Raw genomic sequence first — 25,321 nt, forward strand, 5'->3', positions numbered from 1 at the left:
TCAAAAATCATGAGACAAACTTAAAAATCAAGAGGTTTGGAATGTAAATCATGAGACGCTATTTTTGAAGTGTGTGTGGGGTGTCCATTATCGTGTCACAGCTGTCATGTTTGGTGTGCTGTGTTAAGGGATTTGCCAGGTGAACCAGCAGCAGGTTTGGCAGAAAGGACAGAGTATTTGTATAAAGAATTAGGCAGGGAGGGAAATGCCCAAAGAAGCACGGGGGCGTCTTACAAAGCTTTGGGGACCTGCTTTCCTGCCTGCTGTAGTCTAGTGCTGGTTCTCCCCACGGGCAGCCTTGGAGCGGCAGATCCATGGAGGACTTTGTGATATACATCAAATAACCCAAATTCACACCAGACATGGGAGTCTCTGGGGAGAGCTCACAGTACACCAAGAATAAGCAACTGCTTTCACTGGGAGCTGCAGAACTAATTGCAGCGTCCATCAGTGATGAAGGACGTGTCTTCCATCCTTCTCGTGACTACTGGCGTAGTCCAAAGCTTGCTGAAGTCCATGGGAAGCCTCCCATGGATCAAGTAGACTGGATCAGAGCCTGAAAGGAAAGAGTTCCCTTAGTTTTAGGCAAGCACCGTGCTTTGTTTTACGCGGACCTGGGGTTTGAATTTGCACATGACCCGGCTCAGTGCAGATACTCCAAGCGTACAGTCCAGCCTAGCACTGCTTTCTGAGATGATAGAAAGCACTGTCTACCTACAGATATTCCTGCGGATGTGCCGTGTCAAAACCCAGACACATAACAGCACGGTCCACGTCCTGCCCCGTGTCTTGTCTCTGAAATGACACATATGGTCCTGGCTTGGAAATGCTGCCGGTGTCCAAACACCTTGCTGAGACAGCGGGCGCAGGAACCAACATGATCCCACACAGGGGTCAGAGACCAGAGGGAATACCTGTGTTTTGGCTTTATTTCGCTGTTCCTAGAAAGCAGCTTATCTCTAGTCTGCCCTGGACTTAGTGGTGTTGCCACTATAGCAATGCACTTCCTCAGCCCGTGCTCACGCCCTGCAACGGCTTTGCTCTGTCGATGCTGCGGGGAGTCCTTGGTGATGCAGCTCAGGGCAATAAAATACCTGGCCTGAGCAGGAAAGGAGCTTCACAAGGGATTTCTAGAGTCCAGAGACCTAAGACCAGCTGGGAAATGGCCTTCACACAGTGCAGATCTCCGCTTCGTGCAGCAGGTCATCAGAGCGTGTGCACAGGTGTGGGGGTGCGAGGCTGTCCAGCGGCTGGGTGGAAGGATGGATCCTGGTGATGTTTGAAACCAAGCTGGCAAAGTTGTCATTAAAGGCAGGCTGGGAGATGCAGGACAGCACAACAGGACAGGCAAAGGGTGACAGTGTTAGCTACCACAGGATGACCCTACCCATCCCCTGGCACGCCGTTTTCCACTGGTGATCTGCTGAGTCCTGGGACACTTGTGGTGCTGGGGGCTGTCTCGAACGCCCGCGATGGCCGGGATTCGGTATTGTGAGACGTTTCCTTTCCCTCTGTATAGTATGGTAGGAACAATGCCTAGAACTGGGTAAATAATTGATTTTCCTCTTTGCTGGCTGAACTGAAAGAGAAAAAAAAAAGATTTTTTTTAGTTTTCTTGGAAAAATAAGAAGTCTTTTTTTCTGGAGGGGGGGTTGGTTTGGGGCGGGGGGGGGGTTGTTGTTTGAAACACATTCTTCCCAACCCTGTCTTAAAGCTCAATGTGAACAATTTGGGAGACAAAACTATTGTGTCCAAAACAAATTGGAAAAGTTTTATTTGTTCAAAAACCACATCAGGTGAGGTGACCAGGGTTTGACTTCTCCACTGCTTCCTTTGCTGTGGCTCAAAGCAGTCACCAGGCTGGCCCAGCTTTGAAGAGTTTCACCCTCCTCCGCACCCCGGGATATTTTCAGAGACTAAACCTTTCCCCCAAACCCCCTCCCAGCTCTAGTTACGTGATGCCTCAGCTCCTTTTCCTCCTAGCTCTTGGAGTGAATCTCTCAGCGTGCCTGTATTTTAGGGCTAGGTTTTGCCATTGGGGCTGTAGCTTGTCCCACGTCATCGACAGCAACCTGGATCTGCATTTCCATGCCCCAGTCCCAAATTGCAAGGCAGCGATGGGAGCTCTAAATCAGTGGTTATGAATGTTTCTAGGCTCAGGGGTCCTCTTGCTAGACTCAAGCCACCCCGAACATACCAGCTCTGAGCTTTTCACTCATTTCTTGACTAAACAGAGCAATTCTCCTGTGGCCAAGAGCGCAGAAAGACCCCAGCAGGTCAGCATGGCTTTGACACTCTGCACTCCTGTTTGGAGTCTCTTGTGAAACACGTGGAAGTGTTTGCACACCTGAGAGTGCTAACAGTGCACGGCACCCCACAGAGCTGGGTGCAAATCACTGCTGTAGGGGGCACATGCATGTTTGCACAGCAGGTCCCCCGAGGCGAGGGTTTGCAGGGAACCCCATCCTTCATCTCTGAGCGGCTGCCCTCTTCGTGTCGTCGCGTTTTGCCTTGACTAGGATCTAGGCAAATGCCGCTGGGCAAGCCCGGCCCCGGGAGGACTCATGCAATGGTGCAGCCTTCTTCTTCTGTCTCTGCATTAGCTCCTTGGCTTAGGGTCCGTTGCCCAGGTGAATCTAGGAGGAGGAAAGTTTGGGGAATACCTGAGCATCAACCTGTCATTTGGACTGGGCGTCGCTTTGGGCATCCATGCAGCTGGCGGGATCTCAGGTGAGTGAGCACGCCGGATGGAGGGCACGGAGGGGCATCTTCCTGGAGCTGGGTGCTGGGTATGCCCTCACGGGAGGTGGCCTGTGGGCTGGTGCTGCTGAATAAGTTGTGTTTTAGTAACACTGTGAGGACCCTTCCCCTGGACACTGAGACCCTGGGGGAAGGCTTTGCTGTCCTAGCAGCACTGGTGCAGCACAGGGAGGAGGAGCCTTGGACACACATCTGGGTGCTGAGGCTGCGGAGGTGGGAGTATTGCGGGAGGGAGTGGAGTAGGGAGTCACCGTTCCCCGGCTCCCCCTTCAGAGCACATAGCCCCTTGGTTCCCCTTGATACACCGCCCAGGTCCAGAGACGGACCTGCCCATCCCTCCCGTGGATGCGATAGGAAGCACGTGCCACCCCTGATCCCAGTGGAGCAGCTTGGGAAGAAACTCAGAGCATTAGGGTTCCCCTCCCCTGCCCAGGCCCTGCACGGGGTGACTCAAAACCCTCCTTTCACTATTTCTGGATGCACTGGTTTCCCTGCCAGGACTCCCTGCAGGGAAATGAGAGGGCAACAAGGGAGTTAGGAGCACTTTGGACTCCAGTTTCCTTGAAATAAATCTTGTGTTGCCTGGATCTTGCCCAGTGGGAACTCAGTCTCTTGCTCTATACGAAATTCTGGTGCCAATGGCACTGAGCAGCTTATGAGTTTGATCCTAGATACACACACACACACACACACACACACACACACACACACACACACACACACCTGTAGACATGCCCATCTGCAGACATGCCCATACACACATGCACGCACAGACACACACCTCTCTATAGACATGCACACACAGACGCACAGTCATGAACACACACACAGGCACGTACACATGCGCACACATGCACGTGCACACTAGGGATATTGTTTCAGGGCAACAGCACTGGATCTCTCCATGCCTCTTATCTTCTGTAATCGCTGTGCTTGTCTGTCCTGGCAGAAGAGACCGGGGCCTATGCTGGCAGGGAACTGAGCCCAACCCTTGCTCCTCACATTGCAGGATGAAATGTGGGATTTCTAGGGGCAGGGCATAGCAGGGGGTGTAGGAGAAAAGGAAGAGCATCCTGGCATGAGCAGCCTGCTTGCAGCCTCACTGTCCATCTGGAGGTGATAGATCTGCTCTGGGGGAAGGAGGCTGGGTGAAGGGGATGACCTACACCATGTTTGTTAGCAAAGGGATTGACCTTCAGATACAAGACATGAGAGGAGGTGTCATTTCAGCTCAGGCAGGGACGGGGCTCATACTGACCGTCACACTCAGAGTCAACTTCAGATCGCGGGTTGGCTTCACCTCTGCAATGAACAGAGAGGAGACTCCTAGGACAATGCTGTACAGGTGGACTAGGGGTAGTGCGTCCCAGCCTACAGCAGCTGGCAGGGGAGAACTCGCTTGCTGCTCTCCGGTCCCATTCGGATTGCCAAGCAGGGTCCTGCCAGTGCCTCATCCCCCCTGCTTCTTCCCTGTTGTGAGACAGTGCCGATGAGTGAAGCCGTGTCTTGGTTCATTTCCAGAGGTACCTTGGTGTTAGCGGTGTGCAAGGGGCCGGGAGGTTTGAAGACAGTTTGAGTACATAGTTGCTTGGGAATGCAGGAGCCTGGACTCGATGGTCAGCAGGCCCCTTCCAGCCCCCTGGTCCTGGTGTAGAAAAGGGGATGGCCATTAAGACTGGAGGGTGAGAGCAAAGTTATCCGAATTCATCCCGGGCTTGGTTCGCCCATGGACCAAGGTGGATAAGGCCTGCTAGTATCTGTGGCCAGGCATCACGACTGCCCATCTTTGACTCCTTGGCCTGGATAAGAGTAACTTCTCCAGCAATGGTTCCCTGGCCTCACCAGCCCACAGGCAATGACACTGAGCAAGCTATGGGCTGCTGGCAACATCCTGCTTACTCTCCCTGTCTACCTAAAGAAACATGCACCTGTGTGAGGCAAAAACTCCTGCAGCCATGCGCGATGTTGGAGGGTCTCGTGGGCGTAGCATTGCCTATGAACCATCAGTTGGGTAGAATCATACACTCATAGAAAATGAGGGTGGAGGGGACCTCAGGAGGTCACATCTAGTCCAACCCCCTGCTCCAAGCAGGACCAGCCCCAGCTACATCATCCCAACCAAGGCTTTGTCTACCCGGGGCTTAAACACCTCCAAGGACGGAGAGTTCACAACTTCTCTGCGTAACCTGTTCCCGTGCTTTACTACCCTCCTCGTGCGAAAGTTTTTCCTACTATCTAACCTCAACTTTCCTTGCTGCAACTTGAGCCCGTTGCTCCTTGTTCTGTTATCTACCGCCACCGAAAACAGCCCAACTCCATCCTCTTTGGAGCTACCCTCCAGGGTACTCATGTACCAGAGATTCCCACTGAGATCTGAGCCACCTTTTCCTGGGCACTGAGCTTAAGACAAGAGGCAGCCCCTGCCCTGCAGAGCTTGCTAAGCTAACTGGCAAGAGGTAGCACTCCTATTTTACAGATGGGAGAACTGGGGCCCAGAGAGAATAAATGATTTGCTTAAGGTCACAAGAGAATTGTGTGGCAGAGATCAGGGGTGAACCCAGATCTCCCGAGGCCCAGCCCAGCACCAGAGGAGCAAGACTGTCCTTCCTTTCAGCAGCAAAACAGCTCCTCAGAGCAGGGGAAAAATGACTCTTGTGTCTTTAGAAAATGGAGCAACCAGGCGGCTGATACCAGCTCACTCTGGTGCTCTCCTGCCCTGCTGAGGATCTGTGGGTGAAGCCAGGAGAGAAGTTAATTAACAGCAGGAATGATAATGCATTAGTCACCCAGGGCAGGTGATGTCCCACAGCTAAGCCACAGAGTGCCGCGGGGGTAATTTCCCAGCTGCGATTCATTCCTGCCCTCCCTTATAGGCCTCATTTCTCCACCACGAACATGTAGTCCCGGCACCCCCTCCAGACTTGATTCTGGAGGTGCTGAGCCCTGCAGTGTCCATGGACTTCAGGGAGGTTGTAGTGCTTGCAAACGCTGCTGTTCTGAGTTGCTCTACAAGGTGTAGGACAACCGGGAACCACATCCCTGCAAGTCTCCAGCCTCCTTTTCCTGCACGGGAGACCTGTGTGCATGCATGGGAGACACATGGGAGTCCACTGCCCGAGGGGCTACCCGTGGGTCGGGGTGGAGCACTGAGCTACGCCACCGGGAGCCGCTGGGCTGGGGCTGCTCCACATCGTAGCCACGCACCGGTGTGGGAGGTGTTTTGCATTCACTTCCCTGAGGGGCAATGTGACAGCACCAGGTAGAGGTGCCTGGAGAGAAGCAAGACTCATGGGTGGATGGAAAGGCTCACGTGCCCAAGGGATGACTCCTCCCGGGTGGATGTTGTTGGTGCCTGGTATTCCCCAGCACCAGCCCCAGGGGTGACCAGCAACAGTGCAATCGTTGCTCTGTGACAGGTGCAGTAAAGCAGATGCAATGCTTTCTTTCCGCAGGAGCTCACATGAATGCCTCCATTACCTTCACCTACTGTCTCCTGGGGAAGCTGCCCTGGAAGAAGCTTCCAGCCTACGTGGTGGGCCAGTTCCTGGGGTCCTTTGTGGCAGCAGCCACGATCTTCGGCTTGTATTACGGTAGGGTGGCTTTTCCCCAGCTATGGTCCTGGCTGGCCGTGCGTTAGTTTGATTGCTGGACAGCCGCGCTGGGAAGCATGGCGCTGCTACGCGGGCCAGCAAAGGCAGGGCTAGTGCATCTTCCATGCTGTCTCCTGGCCAGCTGAGAATAGCACTTGGATGCTGAGTCCAGGAGGGTTTAAACCCATGCTGAAGCTGGGCAAATGGCTTGAGTGACACGTTTCAGGGCGTGCTGCTGATCCCACGTGAAGGAGCTACTTGCTCAGCTCCTGCCTCTCTGCCCTGCAGGGCCAAGCTGCCCGAGATCTCCCTTCTGCTGGTCCTTAGCCCATGATTAGATGCACACTAGGACAGGAGTGCTTTCACCTGGCTTAGTGCACAGTGTCAGGCAGAAAAGATATGCTGTGCCCTTGCACCTACCTTTTCTGGGTCCCCTATGAAAAGACACTTGCCCTGGGCTTGGCCCAAGAGACTTGAGCTCTCTTTGGGGAGCAAATGCCACCACTCTCGGAGAACCGTGCTCCCAGGCATTGGCCTCTTGGTCCCATGATGTTGAATGTCTCCACTGCCCTCACCCTGGCTGGGTTTTGGGGAGGATGCGCGTCTCTCTGGCCTGCTAGGGCTTTGTAGAGTAAAGGAAAGTAGGCCCCAGGAAGGTATTCTCACAACCCAAAGTCAAGCATGGCGCCTGCATCTGCTGTGTGTCATACTGCAGCCAGCCCTCCCTGAGGTTGTTGAGGCCGGGGCTCCCACGGCAAGAGCTGGAGGGGGAAGGATGCAGAATGGGTATAGCAGGTGGCTCAATGGGATGTGGTACTTTAAAACACCTTCGGCAGCTGCAGCTCCACCTCGACTGCAGCTGGAGCCGGGAGGAAGGGGGACACCTTGGAGGATCAGGACAAGGTGGGGTTTGTTTTGCTGCCTGCTGCTACCAGGAGCGAGACCATCTGGCTGCTGGCTCTGGCATGTCTCAAAAGCCTCCCCGGGGGACAGGGAAGGAGTCTTTCTTCTTTCTGGGGGCCCCCAAGGCTGTGCAGCTGCAGAGGGAGGTCACATCTAGCTCAGGCGGCTGCTGTCCTGTCTCCAGGCCAAAGTCTCCTGGAGATGAGCAGTCGATGAACTCTGTGCCTGGGAAGGGTGTGACAGCAAGGCCACATCCTCCTGGTCCTCTCCTCCCTTGCTGCAATTGTGGTGTCTGCACTGAGGGCCCTGCCCTGTCTCTCTGGCTCAGCCCGGTCCCCGCATGCATTACCCTGGTCTCCCTTTCTCCTAGATGCACTTTACCTCTACACTGGAGGCAACTTCACTGTGACGGGACCCAATGCCACAGCCGGGTTCTTCGCCACCTACCCAGCTCCGTATATGTCCCTGACGGGGGCATTTTTCAATGAGGTTAGTCCCCAGGGTGACTGTAGGGTGGAGGACGGGGATGGTTGGTGTCGAGAGGGTGCCACATGGATGATGCAGAGCCAGGAGCTGTAACAAGCCCCTATGTGGACGAGCTGAATGCCAAGAAGGAGGTTGGGTTGCAATGGGATGGGCTGCAGGCAAAGGCGAGTGGGCACAGCAATGTGGTATGATTGAGAGGTGGGTCCCTGGAAATGGAGAGTGCAGGAGCTGAGGGCGGGTGGATGTGTGAAGATGGGGAGTTAGCAGTGAGAGCCCCAGAGCAGGGCTTTGTTGTCCATGTTCCCGCAAGACACCGACTCTGCATGGCACGCAGCTCTGAGAGGTGCGCTTGCCTCGGTTTCTTGGGGGGCATCGGGGAACCCCTGCTTATTTTCCATCTTGGTGCATCATGACAAGGTCTCCAGGCAGCTTCAAACAGGCCACTGATAGAGCAATTGGGGAAGGGGCTGATCACACCGGGTGGGGCAGGTGGGGGACACCTGGATTGACTTTTCTGAGGATAGCAGGGGGTTTGGACCATTTGACCCCCAGGACCCTCCCATGGAGGGAGAGGATCAGAAAGCTGGCAATGAGACGCTGCACCCAGGGGCATGGCAGCATCATGGTGGCCATGTGCTGGATCAGGACCTACCCAAGCATGCCCCAGCCCAGAAATACACCATCTGATCCTGTGTGGTCTGTTGTTTTGGGGCTGAACCTGCCCCTTCTTCCAGCTGGGGGACAACCTGGCTTAGGAGGGACCAAGTCTTGTGCACTCACCAGTACAGGCCCGGTCCATTCCAGCTCCTTACACATTGCAAGTGCCTCATCCAACTTGATACGGCCCGTACCCAGGCTGGTCCTGTGTGGCTGACTGCACTGCTGAGGGAGTTTCTCTCTGCTATTCAGCTTAGCATTGATCACTGTCTGGTTGCTTCCCATGCTTTGCAGTTATAACCTTTTCCTTCTGAGCCTCTCCACAGCACCCCAAAAAGTTCCTCTCCTACCAGGGGCCTGGCAACCTTCCAACTTTCTCAGACAGCTTTCCTGGCTTGATGCTCTGGTGTGGTGATGTTAAGATGATTGCAGAACAGGAAATTTTGAACCTCGTGGCTGTGATTTAAGTGTATGTTGGCAAGGCAGTCAATTGTTCAGTCAAATATTGTCAATTGACTGGTCAGTTGACTTCATAATTTTGATTGGTCAAAGATTATAGCAGTTTTACAAAAGAAACATACTTTTTTTTGAGTTTTCTTGACAGAAATATGATTTTTATCAGGTTTTTTTGGGACCCATTTCTTAATGGAAAACTTGTGCTTTTCTGTGTATTATTTGGGCCTGTTAGCAATCTTTTACAATTATTAACTCATATTTTACGCAGTCAATTGACCTAACTTTATTTGACCGGTCAAATACCCAACCCTAGTATTTACTTGTGGCAGACAAGACCACGGCCAGATCAGACAAAGCAAAGGGTGAGATAAAAGTCCACCTTGTACATCAGGATGATGCACAACATTGTCTATTATGATCATACCTGCTAGCTGGGATTCAAATGCAAGTCATCTCCAGGTCCAGCTCATCAATGGAGGGTTACTGGAGAAAGAACATTGCATTCATCAACATCATCATCATCATTTAATCCCAGTCACGGACCAGGGCTTCTTGGCTGATATTGTATCAGGACAGCTCAGCTGTATGTCAGAGCCCCCATGCTGCAACCAGTGAATGGAGAGTCTCTTTCAGTTGAAACCTCAGGGGTCCTGTGCTCCTGGAGCAGAAAGATCCAGCTCTGCCCTGAACGGCCATGTAGTGATGACAGTAGAGTCCCCACATGTCCCCACACATCCAGGAGGGGCCAGCAGGGAACTGCATGCTCAGGGGCAACCAGCACGGGTTCATCAGCGGCAGGTCCTGTCAGACCAACCTGGTGGCCTTTTACGACCAGGTCACTAAATCATTGGATGCAGGGGTGGCAGTGGATATAGTTTTCCTAGACTTCAGGAAGGCTTTTGACACTGTCTCTCACCCCATTCTCATTAGGAAGCTGGGGGACTGTGGCGTAGACACCCATACAGTCCAATGGGTCGCCAACTGGTTAGAGAGTCGCACCCAGAGGGTGGTAGTGGATGGGTCCTTCTCGACCTGGAAGGACGTGGGAAGTGGGGTCCCACAGGGCTCGGTCCTTGGGCCCGCCCTGTTCAACATCTTCATCAGTGATTTGGATGAGGGGGTGCAAAGCACCCTGTTCAAGTTTGCTGATGACACTAAGATGTGGGGGGATGTGGGCACAATAGAGGGGAGCAACAGGCTACAGTTGGACCTAGATAGGTTACAAGGATGGGCGGAGGAGAACAGGATGGGGTTTAACACAGACAAGTGTAAGGTGATGCACCTGGGGAGGAACAATCGGCACCATACATACAGGCTGGGGAACTCCCCTCTTGTCAGCACGGAGGTGGAAAAGGATCTGGGAGTCATTATTGACTCCAAGATGAACATGAGTCGGCAATGTGGGGAGGCGGCTAGGAAGGCCAACTGCACCTTGTCGTGCATCCACAGATGCATCTCGAGCAGGTCCAAGGAGGTGATCCTCCCCCTCTATGCGGCACTGGTCAGGCCGCAGCTGGAGTACTGCGTCCAGTTCTGGGCGCCGCACTTTAAGAGGGATGTGGACAGCATCGAGAGGGTCCAGAGGAGGGCCACTCGTATGATCAAGGGACAGCAGGGTAGGTCCTATGAGGAAAGGTTGCGGGACCTGAACCTGTTCAGCCTTCAAAAGAGAAGGCTGAGGGGGGATCTTGTGGCCTGTTATAAACTGGTTAGGGGGGATCAGCAGGCGCTAGGGGAGTCCCTGTTCCCCTGAGTGCCGCAAGGAGTGACCAGGAACAATGGTCACAAGCTGGCGGAGGGAAGGTTTAAGTTGGACATCAGGAGGCGCTACTTCATGGTCAGGGCGGCTAGGGTCTGGAACCAGCTTCCATGTGAGGTGGTGCAAATGACTTGACCCCAGTGCTCTTCCTGCCATGGCAGGGGGTCAGACTAGATGATCTGCTCAGGTCCCTTCCGACCCTAGAAACTATGAAACTATGAAACATGGCCTCAGATCTGGCTTATCTTCTAGGCAATGCACAGCATGACTGCTGCATGGGGACTCTGCCATACCAGAGTATAATTGCAAAGCATGGGATCAATTCTAAGCTCAATCGATCCCAAGCTGAATGGCGGTGTGAGCTCCCAGCAGCCACAAAGCCATCACTTTCATTAACGTTTTTGGGTGGAGCAGCTGCAAAAATCCAGGTGCCGAATAAATTCCCACAAAGTAGAGGGACAAAAGCAGTTGTCTCAGCTCAAGTCCCATGATGCCCGTGACACTGCAGGGCTAAAAATGATGGCTGTGCTCCATCAGAGAAGGGAGATTCATTTTCCCCCTGTGGGCAGAGCACCTGGCAGCAGCCGTGAGAGCGGCTGGCATTTGTGTCCTGACACCTTTACATTGAGCACGGCTGGCTGCTTCATTGCTGCAGGTTTTCAGGACTCTGCCTGAGCCTGGTACAAACAGGGTCATCTGCCCTGCAGTGTTAGAGACCTCAGTAGTGCTGCTGGGCCGGTCGGTCCTGCTCACCCTGTCCTGCTCTGTGCATGACGAGGCAGTGAGGACAGCCCAGGGCATCCTGGCACTACACGCAGGACCTAGACTCCTGGCCTGCTCAGGAGCGGCGGCTTGGGGGACCCATGTCATCCTCTCCACCTCACTTCTCATGTTGATGAGGACACGAAGCAGAGATGGGGGCTTCTTGGCTCAAAGGCAAGACTGACCTTTGGCTTCTGTGATGTATCCTCAGTGCTTAGGGCTACTGGAGAGGAGAGATGAAAGATAGTTTCACTCAATGTCTGTGCGTCCATATTCATGTTACTGGTTAGTGTGATGGATGCTTTTACTAGGAACTGGGCTGCCTATTCCACACGGGCTCCACAGCATCTGGCCAGACATCAAATGATGGCCCCGGGGGAAAAAGTTTTCACATTTGTGGATAATTCATCTTTTCAAACCACCTCTGGGATCTCTTCCTTTTACGCAGTGACCAGTTTCTATCCCTCTCTGAGGTGCTGCTTTCTCAACCGACCTGTTTCTTCCTCTGCCTCTAGTTTATTGGCACGGCAGTGCTGCTTTTGGGCATACTGATCATCCATGACGAGAAGAATAATCCAGCCTTAAAGGGAACCCAGGCAGTGGTCACGGGGCTCCTGGTCTTTGTGATCGGCATGTCAATGGGAATCAACACAGGATATGCCATCAACCCCTCAAGAGACCTCCCTCCCAGGATCTTCACTGCAATAGCCGGCTGGGGACTGGAGGTCTTCAGGTAAGGGGTCCATTTCATGCTGGGCAGATCACAGAGGTTTCCCTGACCCTCCCCCCGGTTTGGTGAAGGCACAGGACTGGGAACCCATCTGGGTGCCATGTCTGAGCTTGAAACAAGTTTTCCGGATAACCCAGGGCAAATCATTTAACTTTGGTCTGTGTGGCACTATTTGTAGGATGTGGACAGTAAAGCTTCCTTACCTGAGTGGGTGCGATGAGCCTTGCTTCATCTGGAGTTTGACCCAAAGCTTCTCAAAGTCCATAGCAAACCTCCCATTGATTCAGAGGGAGTCTGAAATCCTCACACAGAAAGTCTTTGAACGTCCCCTTTGAAATCCTCACACAGGAGTGCAAAATGCCACTGCAGAAGGAGTCAGAAAGCTTGCAATTAAAGCATTTTTTTCCCCCCAAATCTGGTTGGTTTAATAAAAGATATCACCTCTGCCATGAGCTCTGATTCCTTTTTGCCTCCAGATGAATACAGCTACAACCTGAATACCTGACACTGTAAAAACAGTGTATTCTAGGGGGAAAAAAGCTCTGCTACAAGAGAATTTCACTGTATGCATCAGTGAAGGACATGGACAGACACAACCCAGTCTGGGCTAGTACCTACACAGGATAGGACAGCAGGGCATATGTTCTGTCCCCGTTTGACTCATCTGAAATCTCTTTCCTGTGTTTTCTTTTAGGGCTGGAAATAACTGGTGGTGGGTCCCGATCGTAGCTCCGACGTTGGGAAGTCTGTTTGGCGTTTTAGTCTACAAACTCTTCATTGACCTTCATAATCAGCCGGCCACAGACAATGGAAACGAGAAAGAGAAGTACACTTTGGAGAGTGCTCGGATGTGACGTCCAGCTGTTCCCCAGAACTAAGCCTGAAAGCAAAGCTCTAGACAAGGCGTGTTGCACGCATGCACTTACACTGATTGTCACTGACTGGCTCTTGAGACACCCACTGGCAATAAATGCACCTTTAATTTATTCATCCCCCACTTCTGGAAGGTGTGAGGATGGAGGCTAGGTTTGAATAAATCTTTGCAACTCGATCAGACTAACTGGGATTTCTAATGGATCACATTATTCTCAAGAGGGCCAAATGTGGCTCTGCCCTAAATAAGTTATTCAATAGGATTTAAAGTTTATTAACTATTTTTTTCTCTATGGAAATAACGCATATAACTCCATCGCACTGGTGAAAATCCCTGCACAGCTTAAATGATTCCAGGCACGTAATTCTGTCACATCCCAGATGTGAAAAGCAATAGGGAGGTATGGATTAAGCTCACCATGTGCTCTATTCAAGGCAAGGTCAGTGCTTCCCCATGGGGTGACAGCACCTTGAACAAAGGTGTTTTGATTGTGAATGCTGCTTGGTAATACAGCAAGGCCTGAATCCCAGAGCCTGGCTCCTTATTCAGTCTTCAGACGGGGAGGGGGATGGGGGTCAGCCCCGTTGATTTAGTGTGACCCTGCCTTTAATGGGTAACCTCCCACTTATAACTCCCACTTATAACAAGGCTATCAAGCATCTGGTCTGGCAGGATGGAGGGAGGAGTAGCCTGTTCTCACTAAGGCTTTGGCAGCTTTCAGTGGAGTCTCTCCTTTCCTGACTTCTGTGTCCACAGTGTGAACCTTAAGTGCTGGGCAGTCTCCTGTCCAGAGACCTTCTGATCCCTTGTTCTGTCTTGGTGGACTCTTGTGGACCAGGACATTTGCTTTCTGCAACTGAAAGCATTCAGCTGTGGAGCTACAGCTTTAAACAGGATCTTTTAATGCTGAAACAGAAAACAAGCTCCTCCCACACCACTCAGGAAAACACCAGGAGACTTAGGAACGAGTCCTGAGCCTGGAGGGGCTGCTTCTACAGGGCAGGGGAACAGGTATTCAGCCTCGTTACTGGCCCTCTGACCCCCTCCAGCATCCTCAAAAACAAGCATGCCGAATCTTCCTCTTCCCAGGCCGACACGTGAGGGTGACTCTTTCTACCCCTCTCCTGTGCTTGATCCCCAAGTGCTCCAGGGCTGCTGCAGGACTTCAGCACACGACTGGGTTTCTGGAGCTGGACAACATAGATGAGCAGTGGTGTTACGATGGGTCCAGATGTCCTGCTCCAAGGATGGCAACCATAGACTGCAAATCCTCTCTCACAAAAGCCAGGCTGTTCACCTCGGGCTGAATCAACGGACTGTTTTTCGGGACTCTGCCTCTTCCCCCTGGTTTCAGCTGACCTTAAGTTTGTAACAGCATGACTTATCTGTGGAATTAATAAAGCAGAAATGTGTCTGGGCCACTCCACCAGCCCTTGTGCCTTTTGGTTGATGCTTCTACACTGTGCACAGGTCTCACGTGTCCTCAAAGCCAAGTCTGCTGAGTGAGGGCCTCACAAGGTAGAAAGTCTGAAGCTGAAAGGGCTCAGAAAGAGCTGCTTTTAGCTGGAAGGGATTCTTTTAGCATAGCTGTGAGGCGACCTTCCCAGGACCTCTCATGTGCCCTGATGTAGACGCTGCTCTGGGGGCAGTAGGACCTAAAGGCAGCTGATATTTTGAACAGTGCTGCCATATACAGGGCAGCTTTAAGGATGCTGTTGCTGCAATTTAAATGGTCCTGCAGGATGGGCAGCACTGAAGTGGAGGCCTCAGAACAGCTTGAGATTGGATCAGCTTAAAAATCATGATAGCTCATTCATCCTTGGTGGGAAATTTTGAGCACCGTCTCTTAGAGGAACAGCTCACATCCCCACTCGCAGCCTGGCCTGTGGGTTCCTAAAGCACTTGGTATTCAAGACACAGTCATTTTGGAGGAAAATATTAAACTCTTTATTAAAATAGTATGTAGCACTCGCACAGTGCTTTAATATTTTAAAGGGCTGTACAAATATTTATGCCTCACCCACCCCTGAGAGGTAGGTTGGTAGGATGCAGTTTGGCAATCCTTTGCTAAATAAAACACACCACAATTGAAATAAGCATTGGTCATTTTGAGACAGTGCCTGACTTCTCTATCTGGACAGCCACACAAACATCTTGGGGTGTCAGCTACACTGCACATGGCTGCCGGGATGGGCTTGTATTCCAGGATAAATGCAAGTGGCTTACATCATTTGTGGGTGTGTGTGGTACAAGGCGGGGGTTGACTTACCTTGCATTTTCCATGGGGAAGGCATGCACATGAGCAATTACTGCAGGGCAGCTGTACAGTCACACTCTTGCTTGCCTCAAACTTGAACCTCCCATGCCCTCAGACACACAAGCATGTCCATGGAGCAATGGCGGGTGCAGGTGAAGACCAGCAGCAAATAGGTTAAAGTGCAGTTTTGCCCTGAAGGATCACTCGGTATAAAATGGCAGCGGAGGAGGATTGCATGCTTCTTGAGACTCAAGGGGATGAGCTGCGTGGTTACACGTTCTGCAATTTCAGTGTAAGCTGGATGGGTCTGTGCCCTCCAGGCTTTGTGCAGGTGCCTGGTTATGACCGGGCGGAGGGCAGGAAGGTGTAATGGCCTGTGGCTCTGGCTCTTCTCCCTCCTCCTGTATGGATGCCTGGCTGACCTGGGCAGGCACAACGGGGCCAGCTTTCATCTTGGGGTAGCTCCACGTGGCATCAAGGCTGCAGTGAGTGGTTAGGCAGCTGAGGGGAGCTCTGGTCTCTTCCACGGCAGGCTCCACGTGTGGTGGGAAAGGGCACAGGTGGGGAGCTGCAAGCCAAGGTTTGTTTCTTCTAAGCAACCTTAGTTAAGAGAGGGGCTGAGATGCAGTGAGGATGGGAAGGCCCTTCCCTTTGACATCTGCAGGGATACTCAGACCCCAGAGGGTGCTGAGAAACTTGTGGAGAAAACCCTGGTGACTTTGTAGACAGCCATGTGAAGTAAGGAGTCCGGGTGGTCCTGGTGCAGGTTAGAAGCCTGGGGACAGCAGCTTTCAGGGGTGAGCATCGCTGTCCTGAGACACCAGAGGAGATGTCTTATGGAGGAAGCTCTGTGTGCTGCAGCTTGGCAATCCTCACTGAGCAGCAGGAATAAAGTCCCACTGCAGCCCCATGATACTGGATATTCAAATGCTGCAGCTGAAACCATGAGAAACCTTTCTACTCCTTCAAAAAAGCCTTCAACCCTATTTCCTGCACCGGCCCAGGTCCTACAGCAGTGGATGGCAGAGTATTCATTCACTTCTTAAAGGCAGGGATTGCAGGTGATCAGTGCCTCTTAGGATCATACCCTTCACTTCTACTTTGTACAAGCAGCTTCTGGTTGGGATACCAGGCTCTATCCCTGGTCCCCAGCACTGTCCTTGGCTGGTCATGGTGCGAGATGCCTTGGCTCTTTTGCACTGCTCTGGGCATTGGCAGCTCTGAGAAAGGGGGCATGTTCTGCTCCCTAACACGAAAAGGCTACAGTTGTTTAAAGCACAGTCTGTGTAAAGGGTTAGGGCCATCTAAGATGAGGGTAGAGAGGCAAGTAGCTTCAAACACTCGTGACACCACTGACCGAAAATGCAGGGCTCTGTCTGCTCTCTTCAACACCACAGGGGAGCATCCACTAACATCAGTGGGTTTCCTCCTGCTTTTGCTGCACATGGCAATCTGGGCAGACTTTTTTCCTTCCAAAGGAGATGAAAAATGATTTGTGTGTGCATACTGTATTCAACTGGGTGCATGCTGTATTCAATTGGGTGGATTTATGTGTGCATGCTGTATTCTGTGGGTGGATAAAGAGAGTTAAATAGATTTTTGGGTGCTGCAGTCCATCAGTGGTAATGCAACCCCTACAGGGCATCTATAGCCCTTTTGTCCACTCCAACAGGAATAAGATTTACCAGCATCTCTACAGGGTCTTGCTGAAAGGCACCAGGAGCAGCAGGGCTGAGGATCTCCACCCTGCTCATAACATGGATGGTGGTCATGCAAGGGCTGTGATGCAGTTTCTGTGGGGGGGCTATTCATGCACAAGCGATTTGGTCTGCACCTCCGAGAGGCCGTCACGGGCCTTCGTGGTCTGGGACGCGCGTGTTCTCCAGTCACATCTGTGGGTCTCGCTTCCGGGAAGAGTTCCCGGGTACTGAGGAAGCCTTGGAGGAGGTGGTGCTGGTGTGGCTCTTCTGGGAGCCGGCCGGCTGGGAGGGCAATTTCTTTTTGAGCACTGGCGTTTTGTTCTTGCTTTTAAACACCTTGTTGGGGTCCAGCTTGTTCACAAAGGCGTCGGCTTCTTCCGAGAGCAGCGCAGTGTTGATGGTGATGGGCTTGTACATGTTAAACCATTGCTGGAAAACAGGGTGTTGGAAAGGCAAACAAGAAAAGAAGTCAGCACAGGTTAGAGCCATGTGGAGGGATGTCCTAGAACCGACGTGCAGTTTAAACCCACCCAGAAGCCCATCACCAAGAACGTGTGTTGCTCTGTGTGTCAAGTGTTTTATGACAGAGGTGCTTGATGTACACTTCCCGAGAAGGCAGGGGACATGCGATTCAGAGGACCAGTTTTTCTCTCACTTGACATGAGTTCTTTATAGGGGAACACTATCAGAAACATCACCCTGTTACACATAAGGGAGAGGGGGAACAAAGCTGAGCTCACTTGGATTCAGAGAAGCACAAAGGGGATTAGACCTCTGCATTTAAAATTACTTAAAAAAAAAAAAAAATCAGTCAGGAATTTCTGAGCCTCTCAAACAACACAAGCCCCCTCCCTCATCTTCCAGCAGTGCCATATTTCAATCTGTGTGCCAGAAAAAGTCTGGGCTCACTTCTTAGCTGACTGATTTCCTGCCCAGAAGTCACCGTAACCATTATCTGGTTCTCAGGTGCCACCAAGAGGCTTTAATCTGCTAAATTCACATTCCTGCTGCCTACTGCTTTCCCTGTTACAGCCACCTGATTGAAAGAGGCAGATAGTGTAGGGGTCGATGTGGCAGGGAGCCTGATAAGACAGCCTGCTCTGGAAGCAAAGCAAAATGCTCACCAGGGTAAACAGGCTGGTACATAAATGTATAGGGTTGCAGATAGATTGGAAATAGCCTCACCCTCCGGCGAGGACTTTCAAAAGGATAATGTCAGTGAGGACTATGGTAGGCTTCAGAGAGGCTTCTAAAATGGTACAAAGAAGGACTCTAGGTGACCAAGTCCACAGAAGTGCTCCAGCCCACCCCCCACTTGGTGGCTGGCTATGTGAGAAGCCCGTCTCCATTCCTTTGGTACCTTGTTTTGGCCTGCAAAGTCCCTAAGGTGCCTACACGTGGGCTGCCATGTGCGATGGCTGTGCCTCAGTCAGAACAACTTTCTCACTGAAGCTCTATGGAGACGCAGACGCAAGGCGAGGTAGCACCTGTGACTCGCCTAAGTGGTAGGAGGGCCCCTATGAGGCATGCTCAGACTATGCCTAGTGCGTGCTAACAGCCTGGAGCAATACAGCACTGAGCATGCAAGTAGTAGAACCCATTGACCTTGCTTCTCTGAATCTCACTTTTCAGGTGCCTAATATTGACGTCATGTGTCATCTAAGTGGAGGCACCTAAAGAGCCTTTCTGGATCTCACCCTAGGTGACTGGAGTGGCCAAAGGCTAGCAAATGAGGGGGATGTCATCTAAATGAGTAACTGGAGCATCTGGGGACTGGACACACCATCATGTCACTCAAGTATCAAGGAATCACTGGCAATCTCTTGATACATGGATGACAGTCTTCAGTAACTAGGGAAGTCATCAGTGAGTCCTGAGATGACTGGGGAGGCTACTCCGAGATCTACATGTTTGACAAATAGTTCCAGGAGGCAGGAGTAGATCCTGGTGACGTTGGGTCACAGCTCTTCCCCCATAGCTGTCTCATCCATCTGCTTCCATAGCTAGGTAAGTCTGCTCAAAATGATCGATGCCTTGTTGTGCTTCACAGTGCCATTGGGGCTGATTCTCTCACACACTGATGTGTGAGTCTCCCAGGTATTGATATTAATGTCATATTTCTTAAGACTGGTCTTTGAATCGCTTCCTTTCCCCACCCCTAGAGTAGTGATCAGTGGAGAGTTGGGAGTATAGGAACTGTTTTGGGAGCCAGTTGTCAGGCACCTTTATGATGTGTCCTGTCCAGTGGAGCTGGTGTTGTATAAATTTGGCTTCAATGCTGGTGGGGTTTGCTTGAGCCAGAAAGCGGACACTTGTTTTTCTGTCCTTCCAATTGATATGGACGATTTGCCCAGGACATCACTGATCGTTCCAAAGCTTTCAGGCGTTTCTGATATGTCATCCAAGTTTCACACCCGTGCAACAGGATAGGAATGACAACAGCCTGGTAGATGAGAAATTTGGTTTGGGATCATTGAAGACACAGTGTTGGAGATGTGCAAAGGCAGCATTGATAGATTTTATCTGGTGTTGACTACCATTATCTACATTTACTTTTGGGGAAAGGTGACTATGGGTGAGGGAAATGCTTGATGTTTTCCAAGGGCTGTCCTCTAATTGCAATATTTGGAGGAACAGCTTGGTTTGGAGTGAGTTGGTGCGTTTTTAAATCAGGAAATATAGCCATGGAGTTGAAAAATGCCTTATTCAGCTTGCTATCTCATTTCTCAGCAGCCCTTGGCATGACAATTTGTAACATGCCAGACTTTAAACCAGTATATTCCTGGACAAAAAATGGTGAATCAGCCACAGGTAAGTGGCTTGTTGAAACAGTCCTTTCTTTGTGGTGCAGATCTATCCCGCAGTAATTTTAATGTGTGGGTGGTTGACATGTTACAATTTGTCTGGTTGCATATGGTGCAGGACAAATGCAATGTCTGCTAGGGGCCAGAGTGGCCTATACCTGCTATAGCAGCTTGGAAACCATTTAGAAGCTGCTGATTTCAAAGCTCCTAAAGCATCCCTGACCTGACAGTTATGCAGTTAGATGGAGCGCAATTACATTACAAAACAGATGGTGGGGCTGAAGATTTCTTGTGCACCTAGGTGTCTCATGCACATTGCTTATACGCAGATAACCAAGGAAAGCAATGGGCAAAACATTTTGACTGTTGTGATGTTACGCAGGTAAGCAAATTATGCACTAACCTATATCCATATAAGTGGAGTATACTGTACATGGACTATGTTGCTGGGAAAAGCTGTCTATGAGATACAGTGTACACAGCTTCTAGTGTGGTAGATTTATTTAGACTGCAGTAGGCTATGGAAGAAATTAGAAATGCAGGGGGCCTCAATGAAGCATTCGCTGGGTTTTAAGCCATTGTTGACTGCAGTTTCATAGGCACAGGCTGCAAAATGGAGCCTGGAACCCGGGAAAGATCACTCTGCTGACAGCATGTCTGTCTGTCACATCTGTGATAAAGCAAGAAGCTATGGCAACTGCACGGGACAGGGAGCAAAGGCCCTGCCAGCCTACCTGGAAACAGCACAGATGAGCACATGACCCAAAGCATTACCAGCATCACCCTGGGGAGCAGTGGGGGTTTTGGAGGAGTGAAGATGGGTTGGGACTAAAGGACCAAACAGGCACAGAACAAAGGCAAGAGACTGTAAGAACAGCTACCTGGCAGAAAGGAACAGCAGTAATAATAATGGGTAATGCTGCCCCTTGCTCAGTGCTAGGCCTAGCGCAGAGGTGGGCCATTTTGACTAGAGGGCCACTTAATGAGTTCTGGTGTCCTCTCAAGGGCCACACTTCTCTCTCTTGCTTTTCCCCCACATCTCCATTCTGCCCAGAGTTGCAGCATGCCCTGATCCCTACGCCACCCAGAACCTGCTAACTGCATCCAAAGCTTATGCCTGCACCTGCCTGGTGTAGTGGAAGTAGCCCTGGGCAGGTGCTAGGGTCAGCTGTGGACATGGCTGGCAGGTTCTGGGTGGGGATTGGGGCATCTGCTGCCAGCAAGCGAGATCCCATGAATTTGTGGTCACGCACCTGCAGGCCAGGTTGGCAGGCTGGATCCGGGGCCGTATTTTGCTCACCCCTGGCCTAGAGGCACAGCGTGCAGGCTGCATCCTTCCAGCAGCAGTTTCAGTTTGTAGGGGCAGGGGGCACTGGGAATACCTCCCTCATGAGACACAAGACAAGGAGACACACAGATAAGCAAGCAGGATTAACGCAGCTCAAGCCTTGATGCTAGAATCAATGAGAAAGGGTGAAACGCCTGCATGATCTGTGTGAATTAAATGGCCATGTACCTTAGCAGTGAGCTTCTTAAATGGCTTTGGCTGCACCCTACGACAGCCCTTTATGAGGATCAACTCACTCCTCTGCTTGTGTCATGTCCAGTGTGTAGCTGGGTTTCCAGGTCCATTTGCTTAGGCCTTTACCTCCCTTCCCCTAGCACTGGCTTGCACTGGGGGTGGGAAGGAGAAGGTAACACCAGGTGCTCAGCCCTCACTTTGCACCCATGCTCAGAGCCTGGCTCTCAACAAATCTTACCTGGCTGCTAGGAGGCGAATGGAGGACTTTGTACTTTCCTACTTCTCGCATAGGTACAGAAGGGGAGGGGATTCAATAAGCAGTAGGAGCCATGCTTTCACTGCCAGCTGCCTCTGGACTGTATGAGACTGAGTTGAGCTCTAGCTCTGCTTTTCTAACATACACTCTCCGGCCCACTGGACTGATGCGGTGGAGAGGAGCAGCTTGCTGGCTTGATAACAGTGCCTTACTGTGGAGGGAGGCGCCCTCTCCAGTTTACGAACCTCCCCCAAGAAAGTGGGGGAGGAAAATGAATTTTGTTTAGCCCTCTGAAAAACAAGCAGGCTTCTGCTCTCTCACCTTGGCCTGGGGGCTGACACCGTAGCTCGTAAAGGCATACTGCCACTGGGGGAGACCCAGGTGGGTGATCAGTAGTCGGTAGTAGGCAGTGAAGGTCTTGGTGAGGAAGTGCCAATACAGCGCTCTGTCCAGAAACCATATCTCTGTGTCTGGGGTGACAACTGGAATGAAAATAGAGGAAGATCACAGAAATCATAGCACTGCTTTGCAGTTAAGGGATGATATCCTAACTGAGACTGCTCAAGTGACACAGCATTGTGAGGCTAAATGCACAGGTCTTCCAAAGCAGCACCCATGGCCAGTGCATCCTGCTATCCAGGGGCAGCATGAGTGGTTAAATCACACCTGGAAAACCTGGATTTATTGGTTTCACACATCCTCATCTCATACTCAGCCCCTGTGCCTGCTTCCCCATCTATAAGAGGGGAATGATGCTACTTATCGCTTCCCAGTATGGCTTTGAGATGCAGTGCTGGTGACATGCTTCGAGAGCTGTGGGTGAAAGGCCCCAGAGAATTTAAAGTATCAGGATTATAAATCTTCTGTCCACAGGGTTCAAGTGTTGATAAACTAGGAATGGGAATGTTAATGTGTGTGTGTATGTGCGCACACTCACTCACACAGATATGGTTGAGTGTGCACAGGAGAGAGAAATGGAAGTTAAACAGACACACATCAGCTGGTGACTAATCCCTAAGTGGGCTACGTACTTTACCTGTCCCTGGTGCAAAGAGCGCGCACAGTTTTCCATGTGTTCTTTGCTACCCAGCTCACACCTCTCTTTCTTTGTGGCATGTTCCTCTGCAGTTTCCATTCAGAGGCCCCTTGCTAAATTGGTTTTTAATTAGCAACTGGAGAAATTGCAGAACCGGTTTGAAACCAGCTTGGCAGATTCACATTTTCTTTGTTCTCCCCTCCCCAGTGTACGGAGTGTTACACACTCCTTCAGGAAGAATGTAAATAGTGTGGCCCAAGTCTACAAGCCCATACACACTCACACGTGATTGCCTTTAGATGCGGGGGTAGTGCTAGTGAAGCTGTTTGGACTACTCCCATCTCTAAGGCTTGGTAAACCTCATGTACGTTCTTTCCCATCTCCATGTCCAAGTATCTGAAGCATGTAGAAATCACATACAAGACTCCTACATTCTTCAGCAAGGGGAAAATCTTGGCTCCAATAAATTCAGGGCAAGTTTTGCCATTGAGTTCAATGGAGCCAGGAATTCACCTTAAATGTCCAGGCTGACACTGCTAAGCAATATTGCACAAAGCAATATATCCACGGCCCAGGCGCAACCTTCCATTGTGGCTGGTTAACTCTGCTCTTTTTGGTCTTTACCTGGCTTAGTATTCTTATACACGAGGCAAACTTTCCCATTCCCATTGCATGGGTCTAATTCAAAGATCAGGCTACGAGAGTCAAAGTGAGGCTTCTCCAGCTTGTCTTCATTACCTTCAAAGAGAAACAACAATCACTCTAAAGCAATTCTGACCGGATCTGCTCTGTACATAGGGGCAGATTTGCAAAGAACCTGCTGCTGTGATGCTTATTTCACATCTGTCTGGTTGTGTGTCACACACCCTCTATTTTGTGTAAAAATGCAATTCAGATACAGCAGTTCCTACCCGAAGGATCCACATTATTTTTGCAGATACATCTGTTGCTTGCATAAATCTATGCACGCAAAAATAACTTAAGGGTGCAACTTTAGAGGCATGTTTTGAAAAGATGTCATTAACTTGCAGTGAAGGATTCACTTTCAATTGGTAAATATTGATACTTGGGGATTATTATGAGAAATAAGCCATAACATCTTCATTCTAAATTGAAATAGAGACAGAGAGAGAATAAATGGTGGAATAAAAAAAAGGCAGCTTGAGTTATACTTTCTGTACTTTTATGACACTTTGCTCTGGTTCTGCTTGTACCTAAACACCCAGCAAAACCTCTTAGAGAAGCAATTTTACACTTGCTTGTAAATACACTTGCAATTCATAGCACTTAGCTGCCCCTCAAGCTGGCTGCTCTCACAAATGCAGATGCCCCTTTTCAGGAGCCAGATTTTAGTTGTTGTTTATATTTTGAAGATTTAACAGTGATTTAGAGGGATTTTAAAGCATTTTAGGAAAACTGGCTTTTATGGAGGTAATAGCACAGCTGCATAATTTTGAAATAACCATTTAAAAACCTGCATTAGAATTATTCATCACTGACTTAAGACTGGGAACAATGGTGTGAAAAATCATTTACACAGAAAGCGTTTCATGACAATAAAACCTGAGATCCTACAAAAAAGCAACAGTCACTTTTCTGACTCAATCTCCTAAGTACATTAGGATTAGTCAGTATAAATGTACTATTTAAAAAGGACAAACCTTGTTCTGCAGTAAAAGAAGCCAGGTACAATTTAATAGAATCTACCACAGAAAACAAAGGGTCTGAGATTTTCTAGGGGGGAAAAAAAGAGTCTGAATTTGTGATGCTTCTTACAAAGTAGCGTCTCACAGGAGAGCCCATGTTGTGATATAACCAATGCTTGCACATGCAGAGCAAACCTACTGACATGCATGGAGGAGTACGTGGTTTAATGAGAACGGAATCTGACCCATTTGATAAGGCAGGGGATCAGGATTATAGCTGGACTGTCATGTGCTGAAGGAAAGCACTCCTCTACACCCAGAGAGAAACCAGCCAGATCTAGAAAAAGCAATTCTCAAATCAAATAGGAATGCGCAGGCTTATTCTTTTGGTTTTTTGCAAGAATCAGTATGATGCTTGGTTCTCCCTTGTTGCCACCTTGTTAAATTGCAAACTCCTTGAGGGAGGGGGCAGATAGATTTACATTTGTCTGCAAAACGTCTTACATTTGTTTGTGATCTAAACAGACAACATCTCCTCTTACTGCCCCGTGTTCAGGTATGTGTTTCCAATGAAACTTCAAACCCTGAAGAACTGCCTTCAAAGTCAACTTATCCATTGAGCCAACCCCCTTCCCAGATGAAGATTATTGCTACTTATATTTTATATAGCATTGTAGCAATGCTCCTGCCATGCTGAATCAATCAAGGAGTCCCCAGGTAAATAGTTAAGAAGCATGAAACAAAACACATGGGGCAATTTAGGTGGGGAAGAGTATGAGGAGGTGGAGTTGGTCATTTTCTGTGGGACCTGAAGCATGCAGGCCCAGATTCTCAGAGCTGTGTATATACTTCATTCCTACAGATTTGCATGAGAGCTAGGCAGCTAAATTCCTTTGACGATCTAGTCAGGTATCCAGGTTGTAGCCGTATTACTCTAGAGGCAAAAGGAATCAGAACTCATGGCAGAGGTGGTATTTTTTATTAGACCAACTAGATTTTTTTTTTTTGCAAAATTTGTTTGCAAAAATCTAGTTAGTCTAATAAAAGATATCACCTCTACCATGAGTTCAGATTCCTTTGAGGATCTAGGACTGTTTCCATCTGGTCTCAGGAGGACAGCACT

At 50.3% G+C, this 25,321-nt stretch overlaps 2 protein-coding genes across 3 annotated transcripts in view; one reads left to right on the forward strand and one right to left on the reverse strand.

The window, feature by feature from the left end:
• LOC109297983 (aquaporin-7-like) overlaps positions 1–14,403 on the forward strand; it is a 42,566-nt gene extending 28,163 nt beyond the window's left edge. The window contains exons 3-7 of the mRNA XM_019518092.1: positions 2,604–2,730; positions 6,213–6,350; positions 7,624–7,742; positions 11,889–12,106; positions 12,798–14,403. Coding sequence (XP_019373637.1) covers positions 2,604–2,730; positions 6,213–6,350; positions 7,624–7,742; positions 11,889–12,106; positions 12,798–12,957 — 762 coding nt within the window. The 3' untranslated portion in view covers positions 12,958–14,403. The remainder of the gene's footprint in view (positions 1–2,603; positions 2,731–6,212; positions 6,351–7,623; positions 7,743–11,888; positions 12,107–12,797) is intronic.
• A 505-nt stretch (positions 14,404–14,908) lies between these two features.
• The window catches only part of TPGS2 (tubulin polyglutamylase complex subunit 2), a 47,047-nt gene continuing 36,634 nt past the window's right edge, over positions 14,909–25,321 (reverse strand). For both annotated transcript variants that reach the window (XM_019518090.1, XM_019518091.1), the window contains exons 5-7: positions 23,177–23,290; positions 21,838–21,998; positions 14,909–17,363 (exon numbers count right to left, since the gene is read on the reverse strand). In XM_019518090.1, coding sequence (XP_019373635.1) covers positions 17,121–17,363; positions 21,838–21,998; positions 23,177–23,290 — 518 coding nt within the window. In that variant the 3' untranslated portion in view covers positions 14,909–17,120. The remainder of the gene's footprint in view (positions 17,364–21,837; positions 21,999–23,176; positions 23,291–25,321) is intronic.

This window comes from Gavialis gangeticus, unplaced genomic scaffold (genome assembly GCF_001723915.1).
Source record: "Gavialis gangeticus isolate Ggan-Ray unplaced genomic scaffold, GavGan_comp1, whole genome shotgun sequence".
Lineage (NCBI taxonomy): Eukaryota > Metazoa > Chordata > Crocodylia > Gavialidae > Gavialis > Gavialis gangeticus.